This window comes from Mchenga conophoros, linkage group LG4 (assembly GCF_057382185.1).
Source record: "Mchenga conophoros isolate Kocher_MC1m ecotype Shallow Benthic linkage group LG4, M_conophoros_male_GT1.1, whole genome shotgun sequence".
Taxonomy (NCBI): Eukaryota; Metazoa; Chordata; class Actinopteri; order Cichliformes; family Cichlidae; genus Mchenga; species Mchenga conophoros.
This window is the reverse complement of record NC_140529.1, coordinates 16,211,157-16,232,375: the sequence shown is the minus strand read 5'-3', so window position 1 is coordinate 16,232,375 and position 21,219 is coordinate 16,211,157. Positions and strand designations below refer to the sequence as shown.

The following is a 21,219-nucleotide window of genomic DNA, read 5'->3' as shown; positions in this document are numbered from 1 at the left end:
CCAACACCGGAGTGATGTGAGCTCTCTTTTTTTGTCCCAGTCAGTAATGTGGCTGCAGCATTTTGGATAAGAAATGACTGACTAGCTCCGGTGTACAGTGCATTACATTACCCGTGTTTAGATACAACAGACATATATATAAAACCCTTTTCCAAATCAAGTTTAAGAAAAAGTTCTTTGTCTGGAGATTGCTGTTACCACAGCAAAATAGTGAAAACACAAAATTGAAAAACATCACCTTTTTGAACTTTAAGACCTCAGTACTACACAGGTATCAGCTATAACCTTATTTCAATATAGATTCATAGTATTAAATTTATTATTATTATTATTATTATTAAATAAATAAATTAAAAATAAATAAATGTTGTGTCTTTGTGATTTTAATAAATTAAAACTGAATTGAAATTAAGGCACAATTTCTTAAAAATATAATTCGACGGACAATGTTATTAATTCAAAATAAAAGCGTAAAAAAACACTAAAAACTGACCCGGATATACTGTATGAATAGCAGACTATTTGTTTCCGGTTTCCACTATCGAGTCTGACCCCCGGCTAGAGCAGAGGTCTGCTTCCCCCAGAAGACAAACTATCTTTGGTCCTTTTTTCCTGAGAAGTAGGTGGCTTGTTTTGTTGTGTCTTTGTGTGGCTCGTTTATCCTCGCTCGCACAAACGTTTCAATGACCATATTTTGTCCATAAAGCTGGCTGAAAGTAAGGTCAGCGCTTGCTTCGGCAGCTAGTTAGCGTGTTGTGCTACAAAGAGATGTGACTTGATCCAGCCATTTTCTAAAGACTAGTGAGCCTCGGTATGTAACACGGCAACGCTTTCTTTTCGCTGATGAAACGATCCCATAACATGTGCCAGAAAACAGACTGCGAGCTTTAGTGTTTGCTTGGTTAGGTTTACACAGAGGCTAACGTGGCAGTCTGAGCTGACGCTGCAGCTGTGTTTTTACAGCGTGTGGCATGTTTGGTTTTCCACTTTAAAGGTTGGATTTTTACACGGATGAAGCCATTTCTAACTATCACTTCAGTCCTCTAATCATCTACCCTGTGCTCACCCTTTGCACAGGAGCAAGGGTATCCCCCTCCTCTCCATGTGTGATCCCTGATGGGCAGCTGGTCTCGCAGTGCGGTGCTGGAGCTCTACAGGGCGCTGCTCCGGGCAGGCCGACACCTTCAGTACACAGACCGGAATTACTATCGCCGCGCCGTGGCTCGCGAGTTTCGCCGCTGCCAGGCACTGACGGTCCCAGAAGATAAGGAGGAGGCCCTGAAAAGGGGCCGGTTCTTTCTCAGCAGCCGACTGGGTGGGCTTATGTAGGAGGAAGGGGATCAGGGGCCATCAGGTGGTGGGTTAAAGGTTGTCCGAAGGTACATCTTCCAGGTGGGTTTACACGTAAAACGTCAGGAGTAAACAGACATTCTTTGTAATGGTTTAGTTTGTAGGAAGTGATGTAAACAAGATCACATGGTGATGAGCTATCCACTGATTTCTTGGCTCTTCCCACCCTAGGCATCCTGACTCCACTTCTTCTTCTTTTTTTTTTTTTCCCAGTGCCAGGATGGCGGGGGTGAACGGAGACCGAAAAGGAAAGAAGGATGATAATGGGATTGGAACAGCTATTGACTTCATGCTTTCAAATGCCAAACTTGTGCTGGGGGTGGGAGGGGCAGCCATGCTTGGCATTGCAACACTAGCCGTCAAAAGAGTGAGTACTATCATGAAAAGTGTGTGTGTGTGTGGTGCGGGGGTGGACTAACTAATACCAATACAATGAATTTTATGTGCAGATGTATGATCGTGCCATAAGTGCTCCCACCAGCCCCACAAAGATGGAGCAGACAGGAAAGAGAAGCTGGGAGGAGCCTGCCTGGATGGGGTCGTCCCCGAGGGTTTTAAACCATGACATGAAGTCCACAGTTAGCAGGTCACTGCAGTCTCTGCCCACTTCTTCACATGCTTTTGAACCAGGTGAGGGGAAGCAAATTGTCCTTTAATTTATAACTTATATATGAGGTAGACTATCGGCCAGCTCTCATCTTTTTTTAAATGTTTTTGTTTAATCTGCTGACAGACAGCCTGTTTGGAGGATTCTTGCTCTTCCTTTATAGTGGGTGCTGGCTCGTTTAAGTTTAGATACCCAGCTGTTTTATACTAATCTTTAATTGTAATGTTATAGAAACTGTAGAAGCCCCTTCAGTTAGTCTTCGTAGATTTAGTTCTGTCATATTAGAATATTTAGGGAACATAACCGTGCCACTCCCATCCTATTACACTTTTACCCATCGCTTCCTCCTGAAAGCGCAGATGAGGAAATCTCACAAAATCCTGCTGCACTTATTAAAACAATGCATCTGTAACTTGTTTTCTTCCCAGACTGTCTGCGAAGGGCTGTGGGTCGAGCTGCTGTGGGAAGAAGCGATGCCACCCGGTCGGATATGATGCGGGCCCGGATGCGTCTGTCTTTGCAAGAACACCTGTGGGAATTCTACCAAAATAATGTCAACATCCCTGCTGAGGAGCAGGCCATGGCCAGGAGGGCGGCGCTGGACATCTGCGCTGAGCTCAGAGTGTTTCTTCATGCCAAACTGCCTGACATGCCGCTCAGAGAGATGTACCTCAGTGGCAGTCTGTACGATGACCTTCAGGTAAGAGCGCTTATTTTTGGGATTGTTTTTTTCATAATGACACATTCATTTAATTGGAAACCATTCTCCCCTGTTCTGCCTCCAAGGTTGTAACAGCCGACCACGCCCAGCTCATGGTGCCTCTTGTCTTGGAGAAGAATCTGTGGTCGTCCATCCCCGGAGAGGACACGATCATGAATGTCCCAGGTTTCTGGCTTGTCCGTAGGGAGAATTTGGAATATTTCCCTCGGAGCAGCAGCTATTGGGACCGATGCATGGTCGGAGGTTATCTCTCCCCGAAATCAGTGCTTGAAGTCTTTGAGAAGCTTGTTGCAGGTTCTATTAACTGGCCAGCTATAGGGAGTGTCCTCGACTATATCATCCGTCCTGTGGTTCCCGCCGAAACGCTGACTCTGGAGGTACAGTACGAGACGGACAGGAAGCTGTATGTGGACTTCTTGCCTTTGCTCGTGATGGAGGATGGAACCTCACTGATTGCCAAACCGCACCGGTTTGCTGCAGAGCGCCACGAAAACCTGTGGCGGCAGAGCTTCCGCGTGGCCGAGACCGCGCGGCTCAGGGCACTAGATCAGGAGGATGGCGGCTGCCGCTGCACCTGCCTCAAAGTGGCGAAGGCTGTGTGCAAGCTCAACCCTGCCCTTCACAAGCTCAACTCCAGCCAGCTCACTAATACCATCCTGTTGCTCAGTGAAAAAGAAGGTGACTGGACTCAGGAAGCGCTGGCCGACCGCTTCCTTCAGCTGCTACGAGCGCTAGTGGGGCACTTGGAGGCTGGGAAGCTGCCGTGTGCCCTTAGCCCTAAAGTGAACTTGTTTTGTGAGCTGACTGATCAAGAAGTGGACGAGCTAGGGTATACCCTCTACTGTGCGCTGTCTGATCCCGGGGGACTGCTGAGAACTGCAGCACAGCCACCACACCTCTGAATGGTAACGCTGAGCTGTGACGAGGTTGAGGGAATAAAAACATGTGCATGGAATAATCCTCTCTTGTGCAACACATGCTCTCTTGATTAGTCATGGCCTCCTCTACATGCAGAGGCCCGTACACACAGTAGCAGTTACTCAAATGTTGGGGATATGTTAACATTAAAGACGTATCGTTGTGATCCAAATATTATTTTGATCTCAGAGAACAGAGGTGGTTTTTTGGTGCTGATGGCTCTCACTAAGGCCATTGTGTTAATGAAGTTAAGAATGGATGCACCATTATGGTCGAGTGTTGAGTTCCTGCAGAAGACTTGAAATGTGTTACACTTGAAGTCCAGTGTTTTAGGAATACAGACGTGTCCGATGCAGGTCAGGGTTACATGAACCGATTGCTAACTCAGTTTTTGGGATTTGATTCAAAGAACAGAGTGTAATGCTGCGTGTGTGTATGCCAACTCAAAAGTTAATAAATCGTTAATCATCCTGAATGACATCTGCGAGGAATCTTCATTAATACAGTGGCTGCTTTTTATTGTATGCTTTACGTTACCTCGGGTATGTGAAAACAGTCATTAAGTGTGTGTTTGGAACGTCTGCTGTTTGCATGTGTTAATATGGAACAGGTTTAAATACAGAGTTGTATGTCCATGTCTTGCTCCACACCGTTCAACCAAGGTAACTGATTTAAAGTTTACTATAAATAGAAAGAGGACATTTCTGGGTAGTTGCTGGTTGATGAAATTCCCCAAAAGGAGAAGTAAAAAAGAGGATTCATGTGATGATTGAATACAAAGTTGCTCTTTGTTTGCTTTTGCTCATCTCCAGACTCATGTTTGCTGCTTTAATCCACAGGTCTGATATGCTTTAATCCTAATTTTGTTCATTTTCTCTCATTACTAGTGTCCTGCTGTAAATTTGGAACAACGTTAGGCATTCAGGAGGACTGAAAGCGCTGTATCTCTTGGCCTTTGCTTTAATTTCCTGCTATTGCTCTAAACTATATCCAGTATGTGTTGCATTCACTTGCTCCATCTGGGCCTCCGTGTCTTTAGTAGCAGGATGGTTCTTTTGTGTTGGCAGTTTTTCCGCCGTTGTCCTCGTGCAATTTGAGAGTTAAAGAACAACAAACATGGTTTTAACCCGCAGGGGGTTTTGTTTGTCCTTTTGGTGTATTAGTCTCAGTATTAACTGAAGCCTCAGATCACAGTCAGAGTAGAGCCTGTTGTCTTTGTGTGCTTGCATATAAACCCTGATTAACTTGTCGGTGCCAGTCTGTTGTGTAAGTTGCCAGACACAGATTAGAGCAGCGCAAGTCCACATCAAGCAGGTCAAGAGGACGACTACTGTTTATCAGTACTGCCGCTGTGACACATAACAGATCTGTGTGCCTGTCAGATCGTCCTATATTTGACTAGATTACAGGTGCTAATGTTTTGGCTCATGATCTGATGCACAGGGATCTACCCATAGATCTTCAGTTATGTAACAGCAGCTGTAATAGCCAGGGTTTCTAAAGTGAAATTATTCTATCAGTTCATGGTCAGGTGACCGGTAGAGTAACTATTATAGCTGCCTCACTGACAAGTAGTCTCAAAAACAGTATTCAAAATATGTCATCCAAATAATCACATGACCGCTGTCTGCTGTCACTTTTAGCCTTAGAGTGAAGAAAATGCAGTGATATGGAGTAAGTGTCCCCTCAGTCCCCATCCCACTATTTGTATTGTGTACATAATGGAGGGGTCGTTTATAGTTCCGTTATGCGTCGAGTTAATAACCACTTACATGGTGATGATGATGATGATAACAGTAACGGGGGGGAAATAAATATTTTTGTATTTATTGTACATTTGTAACCAAAAAGAGCTTCATATTTATTTGCACTGATGCAGGTTCAACATGTAATGTACTCCTTGTTGTGCTTCATTAAGTGCTTTGATCTGGATGTGTGGACAAAAAAATGACTACAGTAGATCTTCTTTCTCTGCAAATTGTCTTCCTTTGCTGACCTAGTTTATGCTATAAACAACTAGGGGAGTCACTGTGCCACATTTGTAATGTTGTAAACAAAACCCAAAGTAGATCACTACCTCTACCTTGTGGAGTGCATATTAGCCATAAACCATGTTGCATGCTATGTACTTTTCCCAGCTGTTTTTTTTTGTTTTGTTTTTTCCCCCCCAAGCTGAACATTGAACAGTGCAGCTCTTTGTATACTACATTAAAAATGAAAATGACATTCTGCACCCTGTTGTTTTTGACTTAAAGCATATTGTGGTTCCACACTGATGGGTTACAACTAATAAACATGTCTCCCAAAAAAAGTGACAAAATATTTATTTATTTTAAAGTTTTATTTTGTCAAAAGTCAGTAATCAAATTCAAAAATGCATGTTACACAAATCCTCATATACACTGTATGGACAACAGCAGTGGGCCCCACCTTAAAGCATGGTGCTGTAATAGGATGGCTACCATTGCAACAAGGCAGCCTGGGGAATTCTTTCCTCCTAAATATTCTACAATCAGTTATAAGCGGTATTGCAAAGTGGAAATGTTTAGATACCTCAGAAAACAAGCCACAAAGAGTCAAACCATATAAAATTATAGGATGGGGTCACTGACAGCATTAAAGTTGCCATTGCTCTCCTGGCTCCGTAACTGTAGAGGTCCAAACCTCTGCTGGCGTTAACATGGGCACCAAAATTGTATGTTGGGAGCTTCATGGCATGGATTTCCAGCCGCTCCTGCAGGAGTAATGTGTAGGTAGCCCAGTACTTTTGTTCATATTATTGTGCTTTTTGTGTGCAAAAGGTGTCGCACACTTCAAATCACACAAATTTAAACCATCCAAAGACATTGAAATGCACAGGTTTGCATAGTATTCTATAAAATATATGTTAAAGCTAAAAAAAAATCAAAAGTATTTAAACAGACAAGTGTAAGAAATGGGTTGTAGTAGTCCCTTTGTTCACATCACTCCTTTGATTTGTGGTCATTAATGTAGCGTCCCTATTAGCTCACTGCAAATCATTTGGTGATTAATGAAAACCTCGTTTCTGCATGCAAATGTCAGATATCTCTGCAAATCAAATAAAGCAAGACTGTCGATGAAATTTTGCATTGCGGGACTTTTAAAGTGAAATTACTGTTAAAAAGGAGAAGTGCAGTATATCTTACACTGTTTCATTGTCTACTTGGTAGGGGCGAACCCCACGCGATCAGCATTCCTGTCGAACACTGTGTAGTACTTCCCAATGAATACATCTCCCAGGATCCAGAGGGGTCCTGCAGGAGGTGGGATATCCATGGCCATAAAGCCTGACAGACAGATAGTCACACCCAGCTGAGACTCCTGCAGACAAGGGGAAAGATTTTACTCCTTACCCTCAGCAATCATCATCTTTGACCTCACTACCACTAAAGGACATGTGACAACTGATGATTGTTTCTTACAGTTTTTGGGCAATAATTACAAAAACTGTCATTAGATTTTATTATGACTTAAAAACACCACTTCTTATTGGTTTAAGTCAATACCTTCACGACATAATCCTCTCCGGTCAAGTTGAACGTCTTTCCTCCAATGTCGAAAGAGATAACGGGGAGAGTTGGAATCTTATTACACTCGATCAAGGCCTGAAGGGGACAGAAAATGTATGTCAAAATTAAGTTAAAAATCAAGGTGGAAAGATGCAGTGGGTGGCTTGTAATTACACACTCATCTTTACCTCTCCCATGAGCAGGGGGATCGCTCCAATGGCTTTCTGCAGTGCCTTGACTTCCTCCTTAGGACCCGTAATTAGGGACGTCCCTGTGTCAACGATAGCCTGGCAACCGGCTTTGCAAAGAGTCAGCTGGTTGCCAACATCAACTCTGTGGGGACGGTAAGAAGGAACCAGCATGGTGGGACCAAGAAAGAAGGGGCATGAGCTTATGTTCACTATCTGCTGTTCACCACACATTTAAACCCAACTTTCATCCGCCTACACATCCAACTGGCAAATCTCACATATGTCACACTGCTTATACTGCTTTAACTTACGCACAGCTGCTGCCCCTCTGCAAACTGTGTTGCTACCCACCTGCACCCTTCTATTCCCTATACCCTTAATGCATTTAATGTGCTCAGATCCACACTATGGAAACATATATTTCTGTAGGCAGAAATAATAACAATCTAACCTAATCTAATCTGAAATGTTTTTTTCCTGCATGCACGCTCACTTTGACGTCACGGATAGTATCCATGACAAACAGGGAACAGAAAGTCTGTCATGTGTCATGTGGACTATTCAACTTTTAAGAACAAAGCCACTCAGGTTCCTTCTCACCTGTTCATCCCGATCTGCCAGTAGGCCTTTCGTGTCACATTAACATAGTGCAGGTCTCCAGTGTAGTACTGCGGGTCTGTCCCTCCCAGCGTCAGCTCCCCTCCTACTTCTGCGGTCGGGTCTCTGGTGGAAGGTAAAAGTAAAAAGAAGCCATCGTGTTAGCAAAAAACACCAAACACATTTTCACAGCTGACTTCTCCACACAGTTTAAATAATACAGCAGTGTAAGGCTAAACTGTCAATTGCATACCAACCTGCTAATGTAGAAAGAGAAAATGTTCTGGGGGAGTAGCTTGGCAGCCATGGCCGTGTCAAACACCGGCATGACATCAGCTACAGATATTGAGGGGTAGCCCATGCCCAGCACCCCATCGAATCGCGCAAGGGCAAACGTGATCCCGGGCTGCTTCACCGCTTCTCCAAACTGCTGCCCAGGCACAGACAGACCTGCAACCTGCAATCCATGCCAAAGGAATAAGAGGGAATGGTTAATACACAATAAATGCTTCGAAGGAATGCCAGGAATGGTGTGATCACCAAAACTGAGAAATGCAGTCAAACAAAGAGCTTAGTGATAGAGTGACTGAGTGTTTCTCAAACTCACAGTGACAGTGTCCCCACTGATGAAGCCAGACAAGCTGCCCCTGCCATACTGGATGGAGAACTCTGTGCCATTCTTGACATATGTGCTCGACTTCTTTGAGTTGTAGCGGTGATGAAACCCTGATAAGAGAAAACCATCAATCATACTTAAAATTCATGGATTTGTTGGACTTCATACTCCTGCATACATGGGGAGCTGCCCAGTGAGCTGCTCCCAGGCCCCTGAGGGGCCCCTGCCATTATCCACCACATATGCTGTCAAATCTAAATGAGGATGTGGTTCCAGTAAGTCAATAGCACTCTGTCTCTGACTGTTGAGTGCTATGTAAAAACCACAGTGTATTTTCATAAAATCTTGTGGAAAGGTGGTGCACAGGGCAGAGAAAGAACCCATCAAACTTTGGCATTAAAGTTACTAAAAGCTTTTGAATCTGAAGTCCTTTTTTCAAAAATAACAAATAAATAAATATTCAAACTCACAGCAGGCAATATCCAACACGGAGCAGTGAATGGAGGGGACCCACAAGTTGGAGGAGCCAGTGTCAAACAGCACAGTGAAGTTCTGTGGTGGGGTGCCAATACTTATAATCCCATAGTACTGAGACTAAGGAGACAAAACCGGGAAACAATGCAGTACCGACAAAGTTAAGCAGGATCGTGCAGGAGTTACTGCCAATATAACAGTTTGTCTTTCAGCTGTACTAGTTCTCAGCACAAAATTAATCTTAGCATTAATCTCAGACTTTTTTTTCCATCCCCCAAGTTATTTCAAATACAGAGCAAAGAAGAAAGGGGGGGAAAACATGTGTTATCACAGGTGCTTAAGTCTAATATTTACTTAATTTAAAATCTCTCTCTCACAGGTTAAAATATGCGATTGACCCTTGAATAAGACCTGCACACTAACATTAGGTGTATTTACGTTCATGCATGAACTGTTAATTTGTAACTTTTAACTGAAGTGTCCTGCAGGTGATACATACATCCAAGAAGTTGGTCAGCCTTTCCACGGGCAGCTGTGGGGATGGAGCGCTGTCCGGTGATCCGGTGCTCTTCGCCAAAGCCCGCAGCTCATCCACGGACAACCCATTATCGCTCATCAGGCGGCGCAGGCTCCTTGTTTTATAAAGAGGAACTCTGCCATAACAAAACGAGATTTAATTAAAGGATGCGCGCGCGAGTCACGCGCGCAAAGATGCAGCTTCCTGGTGCTGTCCACACGGAAACCCTTCTCACACTGAAGCCTCTCAAGTGGACAAAACTGGCAGTAAATAATATTTTTAAGTACACCTGCGACAGGTGCTGCCTCAGACCGGAAAGGACAACAGCACGCGAGCATTCATGAATCCTTATTTAAAGTCAGAGGGACGGATAGCAATAGTAGCACGCGCAAGTTACATCACTACTGGCAGATAAATGTTATTTACCTCAGGATGGCGGTGCATTGTGCTAGCAGCAGCACCCCGGCCACACAAAATATCTGCAGTCGACTCATTTCTGACCTCCAGAGTAAAAGTCCACTTAATTTCCGAGGCTAATGGACGCCGAAACGCGGAACCGTCTACTTCAACTGACGCACTAAAGCTGAGTGAAAGTACTTCGATAACATCCGCTCTCACTCGGCTTTGTCCGCTCTGCGGCTCCGCGGTTGGAGGGCAATAATGAAAAGGAAGCTGCCATTGGTTGAAGAGTGCGGCCGTCACTCAGAGCTACAAACAGGCGCACTAGGTGTGTGACGGGTCACGAGTTCTACTCTGCTCACTGCGCATTGCACAGATGTGTTAAAATAATGGAAAACGTCCCACAAAAAGCTCGGTGAATAATCTGTAAACATGCAGTTTGTTACTGGCTGTTGGTGAAAGGCTACTTTTGATGAGGCTCCTCAAACACAGACCTGACTAAATAGAGTTAGAGAGATGTGTGTGTCAATTGAGTTTCAAAAACATGGGCTCCTGCTGCAGTTTCATCTTTGGTAAAGGCACTGGTGTTTATAAGATAGTTGGTTTTTATAAATGCTTGACATGGCGAGTAGTATTCAGCCTGTGGTTTTTGATAAAATAGGGAAGTAACCAAGCCACGAGGACTCGATTTTTTTTCTTCTGCTGCTTTTAGAAAGTCATTCCACAGTGTCCAAATGACTGACCGCTGCTTTTAGAAGCTCACCATTTAAAGTCCTACTCAAATATGAATATGCACACTTTTGGCTTGTTTTCACTTAGGACTGTTACCTCACAGTTGAAATTGTTGGTTGGATACACTGTTTTAGGTATGTTCAAATATATTAAACATCCATGTAATTATTGGAGTAAAAGGGTAGCATTATTAGACACTTATCCCTACTGTTTATATAGGCAGGGATGTGATGATGTGTGGTGCCCAACAGCACGTCATATGACAGATAATTATATAACAAAATGGAAGTAGCTGTAATCTGTGATCTAAACCTGAGTCCTAAGGTGAACAGTCCAAAAACCAGGGGAGGCTGGGAAATGTGCAGGAGACAATGTCCGTGATGTGAATTTCCCATTCCACTATAAACCAAAGATGTGCTATTGGATTAATATCTAGTGACAGCTGAGGCCATTTAAGTACAGTGAATTCATTGTCATGTTCAAGAAACCAGTTTGTGATGATTTGATTTGAGCTTCATGACAGATATTCAGCTGGAAACAGACATCAGATGATCGATACACTGTGTTGAAGAAGGGATGGACATGGTCAGCACACTACTCAGGCTGTTCAGTTTAACTGATGCTCAGTTGGTGTTGTGGGCCTCAAAGTGTGCCAAGAAAATATTCCCAACGTCAAAAGGTAAACCACCGAGCTTGAAGGCTAAACCGCCCACAGGGGCGAGCGGGGAATTTATATATATATATGATTCAGCTCTCGCCCCGGCGGGCGGTCTATCCTTCAATCTCAGGTCCTCTACCAGTTGTGGGAGCTTGAGGGTCCTGCGTAGTATCTTGGCTGTTCCTAGGACTGCGCTCTTCGGGACAGAGATCTTTGATGTTGTTCCTGGGATCTGCCGGAGCCACTCGCCTAGTTTGGGAGTTACCGCACCTAGTGCTCCGATTACCACCCTCCACATTTTTTCACACTCTTCTCTGAGCCTTGGTATTTCTCGAGCTTCTCGTGTTCCTTCTTCCTGATGTTGCTGTCATTTGGAACCGCAACATCGATCACTACGGCCGTCTTCTTCTGTTTGTCTACCACCACTATGTCCGGTTGGTTAGCCACCATCATTTTGTCCATCTGTATCTGAAAGACCCACAGGATCTTAGGTCGGTCATTCTCCAAACTGGCAGAAATCTGAGAGATCCCATGATGAAGCATGAGAAACAGTTGCTGTCAAAGCAGGTGCACAGCTGGCCTGTCAAACAAGTTTTAGATTAAATCCCCTGCACAGACAAGTGTGTTATCGACTGACAGGTATACAGGCATGGAAAAAAAACAAAAACTAAAATGGCCAACACACACACACACACAAACGGGTTTGAAAGTTGTCTTTAGGTTACTATCCAATTTTTCATCTGTCTAGAAACTGGATCCACCCACATATTTGCGCCTCCATCATGACGCTGGTGGGAGGAGCAGGCACTGTGGCGCGACAGGTGCTACCAGTACAGCATCCAGTGTGTTAAAATCCTTTAACACACTGGAGTCATGAAGGAAAATACAAGGAATAGCAGATAAAGTTACCTTCTAAACGGGAGCACGGTGGTAAGAATGGCCTTTTCTTGTGTTTATTTATTTTATTTTTATAGAATTGAAAGAATATTCTATAGAAAATATTAATATTATAGAACATTAAAAGGCCTAAAAGCTACATAATGTTACAAAGAAAATGTCACCATCACCAAGAGTTTGAGCATGAGTTGAAGAGCTATCACCTATATGCTGCAGCTTATACAGTTAAATACTCAGTTTAGTGTAAGATATAATAGATATAGTAAAACATAACTGGATCCCATGTTCCAATTATGTTTTGGAACATAATTGTTCATTCAAAGAAGATTTCACACATCTTTTTAACCAGACTGCAGATGTGTTTGCAGGTGTCGCACGCTTCCTGTAAAGGCTTCTGTTAGGAAAGACACATTCGTTTTTATCAGCGATGCAAGTCACACATAAGCTAACTTGTCATTGCATTCTAGGCATGTATTGTTTTTTCCTTGCACGAGTCTGATCATTTAACTGCATAACCCAACTTTTCTGCTATAACCCATGAGAAAACAAAACAAGTATTTATAGTCTAGCTGAGGAAGACAGTATAAAAGTATTAAATAATTACAGGAAAGCCGCGGTTTGCTGCAATTTGTCTGTAAAGATGGCCAGTTGCAAGTAGAGATTGCATTGGACTGGACTTGAAAATAGCTTTGCCTGAAACAGAGCTAATAAAGTCAGAGAAAATCATCTAAAATAATGTCTAATGCCATTATTAACGGCAGTGTCAGGTGTGGCTGAACATCAGGTCCTTAAAAATATGACATAACAAACTTTTTCATCTCTAATCTTGACACGTGTCTTTAAGATTCTTGCTAAATCTAGAATGAAGGCCTTCAGTGGTTCACTGCTGTTCTTATAAGTGTGTTTTCCTGAGATATCAACAAACCAATAATCCTGGAGAGGGCCATAAGTGCATAACTGGCCCATGATAGCTGCTAAAATCCAATCCATAGACAGCCACATCATATGCACATGTGTAGTCTTATATGTTGTAGAGGTGGAGCTGGGGAAAGGAAGGTATTAAGTTAGGTTTTTGAAAGATTGTCAGGAGATAAAATGTATAGAAACTGAACTTAAAAAAAAAAAAGGTAAAAAAAAAAAATCCCTTCCTAGCAGTTCCTGGTTAACAGAAGAATTTCTTGTAACATCTAATTATGAGTTGTGTTTTCCTGACAAATCAACTAAACAAATAGGCATTCTTTTTCCCTTATCAAAAATAATGAGTTTTTTTTTTTTTCATTTCTGTCACACTTTAAACCCCAAAGTCATCCAGTCCCTGAAGGACAAATGACACAATGAAGTCAGCCAGCTCAGATGAAATCCAACAGCCTATCTACGAAGACCCGGACGCTTTACTGGTAAAAACTGATTCACATTAACCTCCTGCGTCCATGAACTGCTGAGTCTTTATTTTTTGGGTGTTCACACTTCTAATTTAAACATTGTATCTATTCTCTAGAAGAATTCTGAACATTTATAGCAGTATAAAAAAATGGAATTTTAGGCCTTGTATGTGAATAAACAAATCTTTCAGCTTTCCTTTAATTAAGCTCAATATTTTTGTAATTAAACTGTTGCTTGTACAGAATGCAATGATTTGCAAATCCTGTGAACCCATATCTTATTCACAAGAGGGCAAACTATCATGCTGCTGTCTTCTCTGAGGCAAAGTGGAAAACCTTTTTGTGGTCAGACGAATAGAAATTTGGAATTCTTTATGGATAACGTGGATGCCGTGTTCCCCAGACTGAAGAGGAACAGAACCATCCGCCTTGTTATCAGCACTCAGTTCAACAGTCTGCATTTCTAACGGGTTGCATTAGTGCCTATGGCATTGGCAGTCTGCACGTTTAGAAGGACAGCGTCGATGCTGAACGGGATGCACAGGTTTTAGAGCAACATATGCTCCCATCCAGAGTTTCCATGACATTTCAGCAGATAATGCTGAGCCACACATTGCATCTAATAGTGTACCATGACTTAGTAGTAGAAGAGTCCTGGTTGTGAACTTGCCTGCCTACAGTCAGACAACGTTTCATTCCCAAAAGTCTAGCAGACGTTTATGAAGAAGAGGAGCTGGTAAAAAACATGGCGCAATTTTTTTCTTAAAAATGGTATATTTCTCTGTTTAGACAGTTTTAAACAGTTTGAAAACAATTTGACTTTATGAGATTTCTCAATCATTGCATTCTGCATTTATTTGCATTTTACACAGCGTCTCTGCTTGTTTGGCACTGGAGTAGCAGATAACAAAATGCTAATTGCCTGCTATTTTTGACAGCCTGATGACACACATGAAGCTCAACCAGAAATTAAAGTCAAGCCTGTACCAGCGCCCAGGTTGAAATTATATCAACAAACCAATAGCACCAGTAACAAAGCTGAGTCCTCCAATAAGGCTGGAAGCATAGCACCTAATGCGGTAAGTTGAGCTCTTTTTTTTCACTTAATCACATATTGGCTCATAAAGATAGCAGATACTAATAAGTATGTATTGATTCATTTCCTCTTTTTTGTGACCAGACTTCCAGTGGATCCCCTGTGGGCTATAAGAGGCCTCAGCCTGCTCGCCCTGCTCCCAAACCACCAACCGATACTAAAAAAAATGCTGAAAAACCAGCAATCGCAGAAAGCGCTTCAAATGCTCATTCACCCGTGATGGTAGAAAAGTACTTTTATCTTTAGAAAGAATACTTGGGGAACTATGCGTCCTTGTGGGTTTTGTGACAAGGAAGCTAATGCCTTTTCATGGTTGTTAGACAAGCTCCGTGAACATAAGACAAAAACACAAACTAAATGTGGACTTCTCAGAGTTGTGCTGACGTATTATATATAACAGGTCAGTGTTAAAACCACAGACCATATAGAAGAAAAGGTGTAGCCATTGTGACATCAGTCACTAGTTTTATTTTACTCCAGCTGGGGCCAGAATTGATCAAGATAGATATCATGCAGTGCTGGTAAAGACCAAAAACTCAGCTGGGAGGTGTTTAATGAGGTCACTGAACAAGCAAGCATCTATTTCTGTACATTTTCATGCCTTTTTGGAACCACATTAGTCACCACATGCAGGCTCCTAGAAAGACTGAAAGTTTAAGATACCATGAGTTGTATTCACTTTTCAAACTCACGGCCAAGCCTAACTTTTACATTCATTCTGTGCTAGTTACAAGAATCCAGAAAGTCACAGGAATAACTAATGGAGAACACAATCTGCATTTGATCAGGCCAAACCTTTGTTCCATTTAGTCCTTTTCTCGCTATCCCTTTGTGAATTTGGTAATGTCTTTGAATGTTTATCCTGTTCAAAGGTCCTCTTCTTCAATACGTCTCTGATATGATCCATAGCTGACTCAATGACTGGAAGCTTAATTTTTTAACCTGAAAGTTTTTCCTAATGCTCTTCCACAGCATTCCCACATAATCACTGTCTATTTGTAGATGTATTCTGTGATGACATTTAGAGTTTGTGGAGATGTCAATGGAAAATTGTACTTAGTAGTCAGTATAAGCTTTTAATGATATAAGTTTGCATGTGATAGAATACTGCATAATAACCTTTTGATGACTTAGACTGTTGTTCAGTACAAGACTTGTTCTTCTCACAGCGATAATAAGAGCTGAACAAGCGGTTTCACTCCCTACCAGGAAGTGGAGAGAACATTTTTATCTTCACTCCCTAACAAGAAGAGGGGCCGCGTCCTTCAGAATCACACACACACATACACCTAACATACACAACCACATATGCACCTGCTCACGTATCAACATTCCACTGAACAAATGTATTCACTGTTGTATTATTCTTGTCTATAAATAAAGACAAGTGCAAGAACAGAGCGCACATCACAGGGCCCCCACTCTGATGTGAGCGCTCTCTGACCGCCCTTGCAAGTAAAAACTGCAGCGTGTGTTTCTCCACTCTCTGACTCTCCGCTGAAGAAGTGTCTTTTAGAATAAATCTCTTGACAGGAGACTGTATCTTTTTAATTCAAATGCTCTGACTGACTTTGATATTCCTGCCAGTCCAGAAAATTGTTTGAATTTATTGTAAATGCTACATGTATAATTTGCAATTTATTTTTCTGCCACAGACTCCAGATCTACACATTGAACAGGCTCCTCCTCCCCCTCCTCAGCCTCATCGTTTTCCAGCTTCCCACAGCAGTTATGGCCAGATGAGTTCATCAGCGAGTCAAAGATACGAGGTAAGGGCTCCATCGTCATCAAGATATTTCCCCCAAACATAGCGTTTTCACCGGTTTATAGATCTGTTCTTCATCTCCCTCCTGCTCCCCCATGCAGCTCTACGGCAGCCCATTAAATGTATGGGAACATTTTTGAAATTTAGCACAACAGTTGGTGACCGTCCCCTGATTAATTTCTCCAAGTTTCGTGTCAGTATCTTGAGCTACCAGCCAAAGCTGGTCAAAGCTGGACCTGTATTTAAACACATCCCTTTTGAAGCAAACGAGTTTCAGTTTGACTAAATTCGAATGAATAAGGTGGAGACACCCTCACACAGGAAATGAGATTATATTTCAGCAACTGTTTACATCTCTTGCCACAAAACTTTGTTTCTTGATCACTGGCTACAGTTGCCACGTCAACTTTGACCAGCTAAACTGCCTGGCTATTCACTGTTGCTTGCAACTATAGTCGAGATAATATTTTACCAGAGTTTTAGTAATATTGTGGCAATGTTGGTCCAACCCAGCAGTAAACAGCAGGAATACTCAGCTCTGTAAAATGTTGGACTACACTCAGATTTTTGTTCATACTCAAGCACATCATGCAACTACAACTTGAGAGGAAGTAGGTCGTTGATTCTCAGACCACAAACCGGACTAACAAACTTTTCTTTTCATCTCATCTCCAGGAATCCCCCAGCAGCAGCACTATCTCAGGGAGAAACTCTTCGCCTTTACGAGTATGAGAGTTGGTCCTTGGATGCACGCCATCACAGCGATTAACAGTGCAGAAAAGCATGCGCTCATCATTAAGAGATGGAATGACAGATAATAAAGACTTTACACCACACTTATATTACGTGTCGAGCACTGACAAGCACACTTTATCAAGGTCAACCCACAAAGGGAATTTTTGGGATTATTTTTAAGCATTAAGATTAGTAATAAAAATATTTCTTGTCTGTAAAAAACCTAATATGCCACTGGTTCCAGAAACGACTTCCTGATCCAACCTGTTCCATTTATTACTTTTGAAAAATGCTTTTTTATTTCCATTAGATCTGTTTTTATTCCCTTTTCTGGATTTGGTTTTGTCTTTGGAGGATTAATCTGTTGAAAGATCTGCTTCTGGTTAAATGCTAAATAAATGTGTAATTTGCACTTTATTTTTTGCCACAGAATCCAGATCTGCATATTAAACAGCCTCCTCCTCCCCCTCCTCGGCCTCATCGTTTTCAAAGTCCCCCCCAATATTATGAAACACAGTCTTCAGCGAGTCAGAGATACGAGGTAAGTGCTCCATGCTCGACAAGATATTTCCCTCATGTCATAAATGTAAAGACAGACTTCTCTGAGACATCTGAATGTGAATTGTAATATTTTCTAAGCTGGAGCTAAATAAGTATTACAATAAGAGGACATAAATAGGACCTGACTCTCTCTAGTTAAAATAGTATTATATGAAATATTTGTCTTATGTTAACTTTTTGTGTGTGACTAGAACAAGCCAGAATGTCAGTCCCCACCTTCCCCTGCAGGCTCCACACATCTAACTCCTGTCTCACAGGCTCGTTCTCAAGAATCACTGAACGTCACTGGAAACAACTACAGTACACGGGTAAACTGCAAATTAAAAGTCATGCAATATGGATACAGACTTCTCTCGGGTTTCACAAACTAATGCTACACAGTGTTTATATGTTTTTACATTATCTCCCTCCTGCTCTACCATGCAGGTCCATAGCAGCTCACATATTTTTTTGTGAGTTAAAATTTCTGAAATTTGTCACAACAGCTGGTGACGGTCCACTGATTAACTTGTCCAAGTTTCAAGTCTGTACGTTGAGTTACCAGCTGATCGCTTTTAAAAAATATCTCTATGCTTCATCACGCTATAAAGTCACAGTTTTTTATTGAATTTCATAAGCCACAAATTCTTTTTCAAGCATTTACATTCAAGGCAACCGGCCTCTTTGAAGAAGTGGGCTTTCTTTCATGATCTGTACTGTTGAAAGGCCTGCCAGTCCTGAACACCAAGTCATTTTAAAACTAAGGCACTTGGATTTTATATCTAGTAGTATATATAAAATCTTCTTAAAAACGAAAGGTTTCTCCCACGCTAAGTCCAGATGAACAGAATCAACCTTTTTGGGACTACACAGACTTATCTCCCTAATCTGGACCCATTGTATAACATCAGTGACATAAATGTATAAACCCTGACATAAGAGGAAAAATCAGTTGAATTGGATTTCTCCTCTGTGTACCACGTCTGTGACTAGCAATAACACAACTGCGAGAGCCAAGCGGCTTTCACGGCTGGAAAATTTCCACAGCAGAGTCACCTGTGAAACTCATGGGAATAATAATGATCTTGAAGTTGATTATAACAATTTCCTGCTATGGAAATGGCTTATTTTATTTACCTGAACTGGAGTATTCCTGTTATAGGAAAGCTGACAACCAAAATATTATGTCCATTACAGAACACACCACCACAGCTTCCGCTGAACCCACCATCATCACATTCAGTGTCTGGAGGATCAGTGCACTCTGAGACACCTCGGTACCTCGAGATCCTTCAGGATGATTCAGATGAGTTGGTGAGAGAGACAGCGCGCTCTGCAGTTATACGACACGCACGCTTTATAATATACACATTTGGTTACTGTTATGGTAAAAAGGACATGGATGTAAGTCAGTTCATTGTTTTTACAAATGACAAGTTGGTGTTTGCAGACAAATGCATGACAAAGATCAGGGTTTTCCTGTAAAGTCTACCTGATCTTTTATCTAACTGTGATTTAGTACAATGTGATCTTTCCCTCGTCAGCGAGTGTTTTTCATATAAAAATGATCTGTTTTCCTCAGGACCTCAGCGGGCTATTGACCTGGTTCAACAGAATGATAAGTAAGGAAAAAATTTGTTTCATAATTGCCTTGAAAAAAGGCATTTTTATTCGTTCTTTTATTCCAAGAAGTAGTAATTAATGTAAAAAACATGAAAAAGATTTGTGAAAAATGATCCTTGCTAACACAGAGCATTATTATATTGTTATGTCCAGTTTATTGTATTCATTTCTGTGCAATCATTTCAGCGTCCTCTGATTCGTCTTTGTCACAAAGAGGATGAAATGAGGTAACCAAAAACATGAAAATCTGCATAAGCGTGATGATGGAAGTCAGCGAGATAAGCTGTTGTGTACCTAATTACATGAGCTACAACTTTGTGTCTCTTCTGTCACTGCTCTTTGAAGCTCAATCAGTCAGAGATCCATGAATGTTGCAAAGGCTTGGCATCTCTACAATCTTCTAATGAGTAAACGAAAAGAAGACCTGCAGAAGATCATCACAGATTTCCATTCCATCTGTGAGAAGCTAAACAAGATCAAGAAGAACAACAAAAACATGGGTATTGCCGGAGGGACCACGGCTTCTGTGGGAGGGGTAGCTGCAGTGGTGGGGATCGTCCTAGCTCCGGTGACCATGGGTGCCTCGCTGATTGCGACAGCTGTCGGCGCTGGCATGATTGCATCTGCTGGAGGTATGGGCGCTCACGCCGCTATAGTCAGCAAGAAGATGGTGACGAGGACGGCAGTTGAGAAACTGGTAAATGACTACATGGAAGGTGTCGCTGATCTGGAACGCTGTCTAGATTATATTATCTTCACAGTGATGGAGCTGCGAAGGCACGGCATTGCTAGGTTAAAGAGTGCAGGCGCTCATCTGGATGCGGTGAGGATGTTATACATATTATGTGATGGAAAAAGCAACACAGACATTCATGGGGGGAGAGCTGCACAACCAGGTGGGACGTCATCTGAGAAATTACTTCAAGCTTTTACCAAGGAAATGGATCTTTATTTTACAGAAAAGAATGGTCAGAAGCTGAAGAAGTCAAATAAGAGCATTTTTTCGGGTAAAGTTTGCCTGCTGGTTGATGGTCTACAGGAAGGACTGGATCATCTGATTGACATGTGGAAAAAGTTATCTTGAATCAAAGACCACTGTGTTTGTCCTTTGTGTGTGTGTGTGTGTGTGTGTGTGTGTGTGTGTGTGTGTGTGTGTGTCAGTGTGACAGAGATGTGAAGTGTGTTTGACTTGACTCCTTTTTGATTGATTTGAAAGTTCCTGTACATTTACATCACTGTAAAAATGGAAATGCTTATGTTGGAGTCACTACTGAAGTCCTGATAACAATTATGATTAAATATATAAATTAACAAAAGTTACTCTTGTATGCATTTAATCGTGTGGTATCAATAAACAGTACTGCATCACCTGCAAAGTTGAGTATCAGTAATTACTTTTTATTTTTTTAGGACACCAGTCAGCGACAGTGGCTGCAGTGCAGAATACAAACAATGGCAGAAATCATAAGGTTATGCTGCAGAAGGATATCACACTCCTTGCTTTAGCTTTAGCTTCACAACATACACCTTGTTTTCTTCACCTCGCTACACCTGTGTTATGGTATAAAAAAAAGATGAATGTTTGACTCATTAAGCGCAGCACTCCCTCAGAATTCGGATAATCTCAAGGATCTTGGGGTTATTCAAAGAACCTTGTTCACCTTGTAGTTTTCTTACGGAACCTTTAATAGCTCAATTTAGGAAAAATAAAAAGGTTACTGGAGGAACCTCTATTAATGCTTGAGGGGCTCCTGCAGGAACCTTATTAAAATGCTTCCATCAAGATCCTTTTATAAAGTTCAGTGCAGGACTAACTGATGCTGAAGAGGCTGATAGTTGTATAGTTGTAATCATTCAAAATATAACAATTT

General features: G+C 41.9%; 4 protein-coding genes across 9 annotated transcripts; 3 read left to right on the top strand and 1 right to left on the bottom strand.

Annotated features, from left to right (window-relative positions):
* The first annotated feature begins 537 nt into the window (after nucleotides 1–537).
* On the top strand, nucleotides 538–1,329 carry LOC146575793 (mitochondrial ribosome and complex I assembly factor AltMIEF1-like). Its single transcript, XM_085270658.1, has 2 exons — nucleotides 538–619; nucleotides 1,078–1,329. Exon 2 carries the CDS (start codon nucleotides 1,117–1,119, stop codon nucleotides 1,327–1,329), a length of 213 nt encoding a protein of 70 aa, XP_085126784.1. The 5' UTR covers nucleotides 538–619; nucleotides 1,078–1,116.
* Nucleotides 1,330–1,570: 241 nt separating this feature from the next.
* On the top strand, nucleotides 1,571–5,822 carry mief1 (mitochondrial elongation factor 1). Of its 2 annotated transcripts, XM_085270654.1 has the most exons (5): nucleotides 1,571–1,717; nucleotides 1,800–1,980; nucleotides 2,084–2,119; nucleotides 2,386–2,657; nucleotides 2,744–5,822. In XM_085270654.1, exons 1-5 carry the CDS (start codon nucleotides 1,571–1,573, stop codon nucleotides 3,578–3,580), a joined length of 1,473 nt encoding a protein of 490 aa, XP_085126780.1. In that variant the 3' UTR covers nucleotides 3,581–5,822. The 2 variants fall into 2 exon arrangements, with proteins under 2 accessions (XP_085126780.1, XP_085126781.1); XM_085270655.1 differs by lacking the exon at nucleotides 2,084–2,119.
* Nucleotides 5,823–5,918: 96 nt separating this feature from the next.
* napsa (napsin A aspartic peptidase) lies at nucleotides 5,919–10,144 on the bottom strand. Its single transcript, XM_085270656.1, has 9 exons — nucleotides 9,948–10,144; nucleotides 9,504–9,657; nucleotides 9,001–9,124; nucleotides 8,522–8,640; nucleotides 8,172–8,371; nucleotides 7,918–8,040; nucleotides 7,315–7,459; nucleotides 7,124–7,222; nucleotides 5,919–6,938 (listed from the first exon to the last, which is right to left on the bottom strand). The coding sequence occupies exons 1-9, from the start codon at nucleotides 10,013–10,015 to the stop codon at nucleotides 6,777–6,779; spliced, it is 1,194 nt and encodes a 397-aa protein (XP_085126782.1). The 5' UTR covers nucleotides 10,016–10,144; the 3' UTR covers nucleotides 5,919–6,776.
* A 2,044-nt stretch (nucleotides 10,145–12,188) lies between these two features.
* On the top strand, nucleotides 12,189–20,670 carry LOC146575790 (uncharacterized). 5 transcript variants are annotated; one of them, XM_085272597.1, is made up of 12 exons: nucleotides 12,189–12,240; nucleotides 13,512–13,604; nucleotides 14,528–14,668; nucleotides 14,770–14,907; nucleotides 16,341–16,454; nucleotides 17,126–17,176; nucleotides 17,616–17,726; nucleotides 17,938–18,054; nucleotides 18,923–19,039; nucleotides 19,308–19,347; nucleotides 19,535–19,575; nucleotides 19,694–19,791. In XM_085272597.1, exons 2-11 carry the CDS (start codon nucleotides 13,542–13,544, stop codon nucleotides 19,567–19,569), a joined length of 927 nt encoding a protein of 308 aa, XP_085128723.1. In that variant the 5' UTR covers nucleotides 12,189–12,240; nucleotides 13,512–13,541; the 3' UTR covers nucleotides 19,570–19,575; nucleotides 19,694–19,791. The 5 variants fall into 5 exon arrangements, with proteins under 5 accessions (XP_085128723.1, XP_085128722.1, XP_085128721.1 ...); XM_085272596.1 differs by having other exon boundaries at nucleotides 19,535–19,818; XM_085272595.1 differs by having other exon boundaries at nucleotides 19,308–19,818.
* Nucleotides 20,671–21,219: the final 549 nt, after the last annotated feature.

Excerpts from the sequence above, each read along its gene's own strand:
- mief1 (XM_085270654.1), top strand. The coding sequence starts at position 1,571 with ATGGCGGGGGTGAACGGAGACCGAAAAGGAAAGAAGGATGATAATGGG. Across the intron at positions 2,120-2,385 it reads ATTCTTGCTCTTCCTTTATA|ACTGTCTGCGAAGGGCTGTG; the intron begins GTGGGTGCTGGC and ends TTTTCTTCCCAG. Across the intron at positions 2,658-2,743 it reads GTCTGTACGATGACCTTCAG|GTTGTAACAGCCGACCACGC; the intron begins GTAAGAGCGCTT and ends TCTGCCTCCAAG.
- napsa (XM_085270656.1), bottom strand. The coding sequence starts at position 10,015 with ATGAGTCGACTGCAGATATTTTGTGTGGCCGGGGTGCTGCTGCTAGCA. Across the intron at positions 8,372-8,521 it reads TCAGTGGGGACACTGTCACT|GTTGCAGGTCTGTCTGTGCC; the intron begins GTGAGTTTGAGA and ends CATGGATTGCAG. Across the intron at positions 8,041-8,171 it reads TTCTCTTTCTACATTAGCAG|AGACCCGACCGCAGAAGTAG; the intron begins GTTGGTATGCAA and ends ACCTTCCACCAG.
- LOC146575793 (XM_085270658.1), top strand. The coding sequence starts at position 1,117 with ATGGGCAGCTGGTCTCGCAGTGCGGTGCTGGAGCTCTACAGGGCGCTG.
- LOC146575790 (XM_085272594.1), top strand. The coding sequence starts at position 13,542 with ATGAAGTCAGCCAGCTCAGATGAAATCCAACAGCCTATCTACGAAGAC. Across the intron at positions 14,908-16,340 it reads ATGCTCATTCACCCGTGATG|ACTCCAGATCTACACATTGA; the intron begins GTAGAAAAGTAC and ends TTTCTGCCACAG. Across the intron at positions 18,055-18,922 it reads GAAACAACTACAGTACACGG|AACACACCACCACAGCTTCC; the intron begins GTAAACTGCAAA and ends TGTCCATTACAG.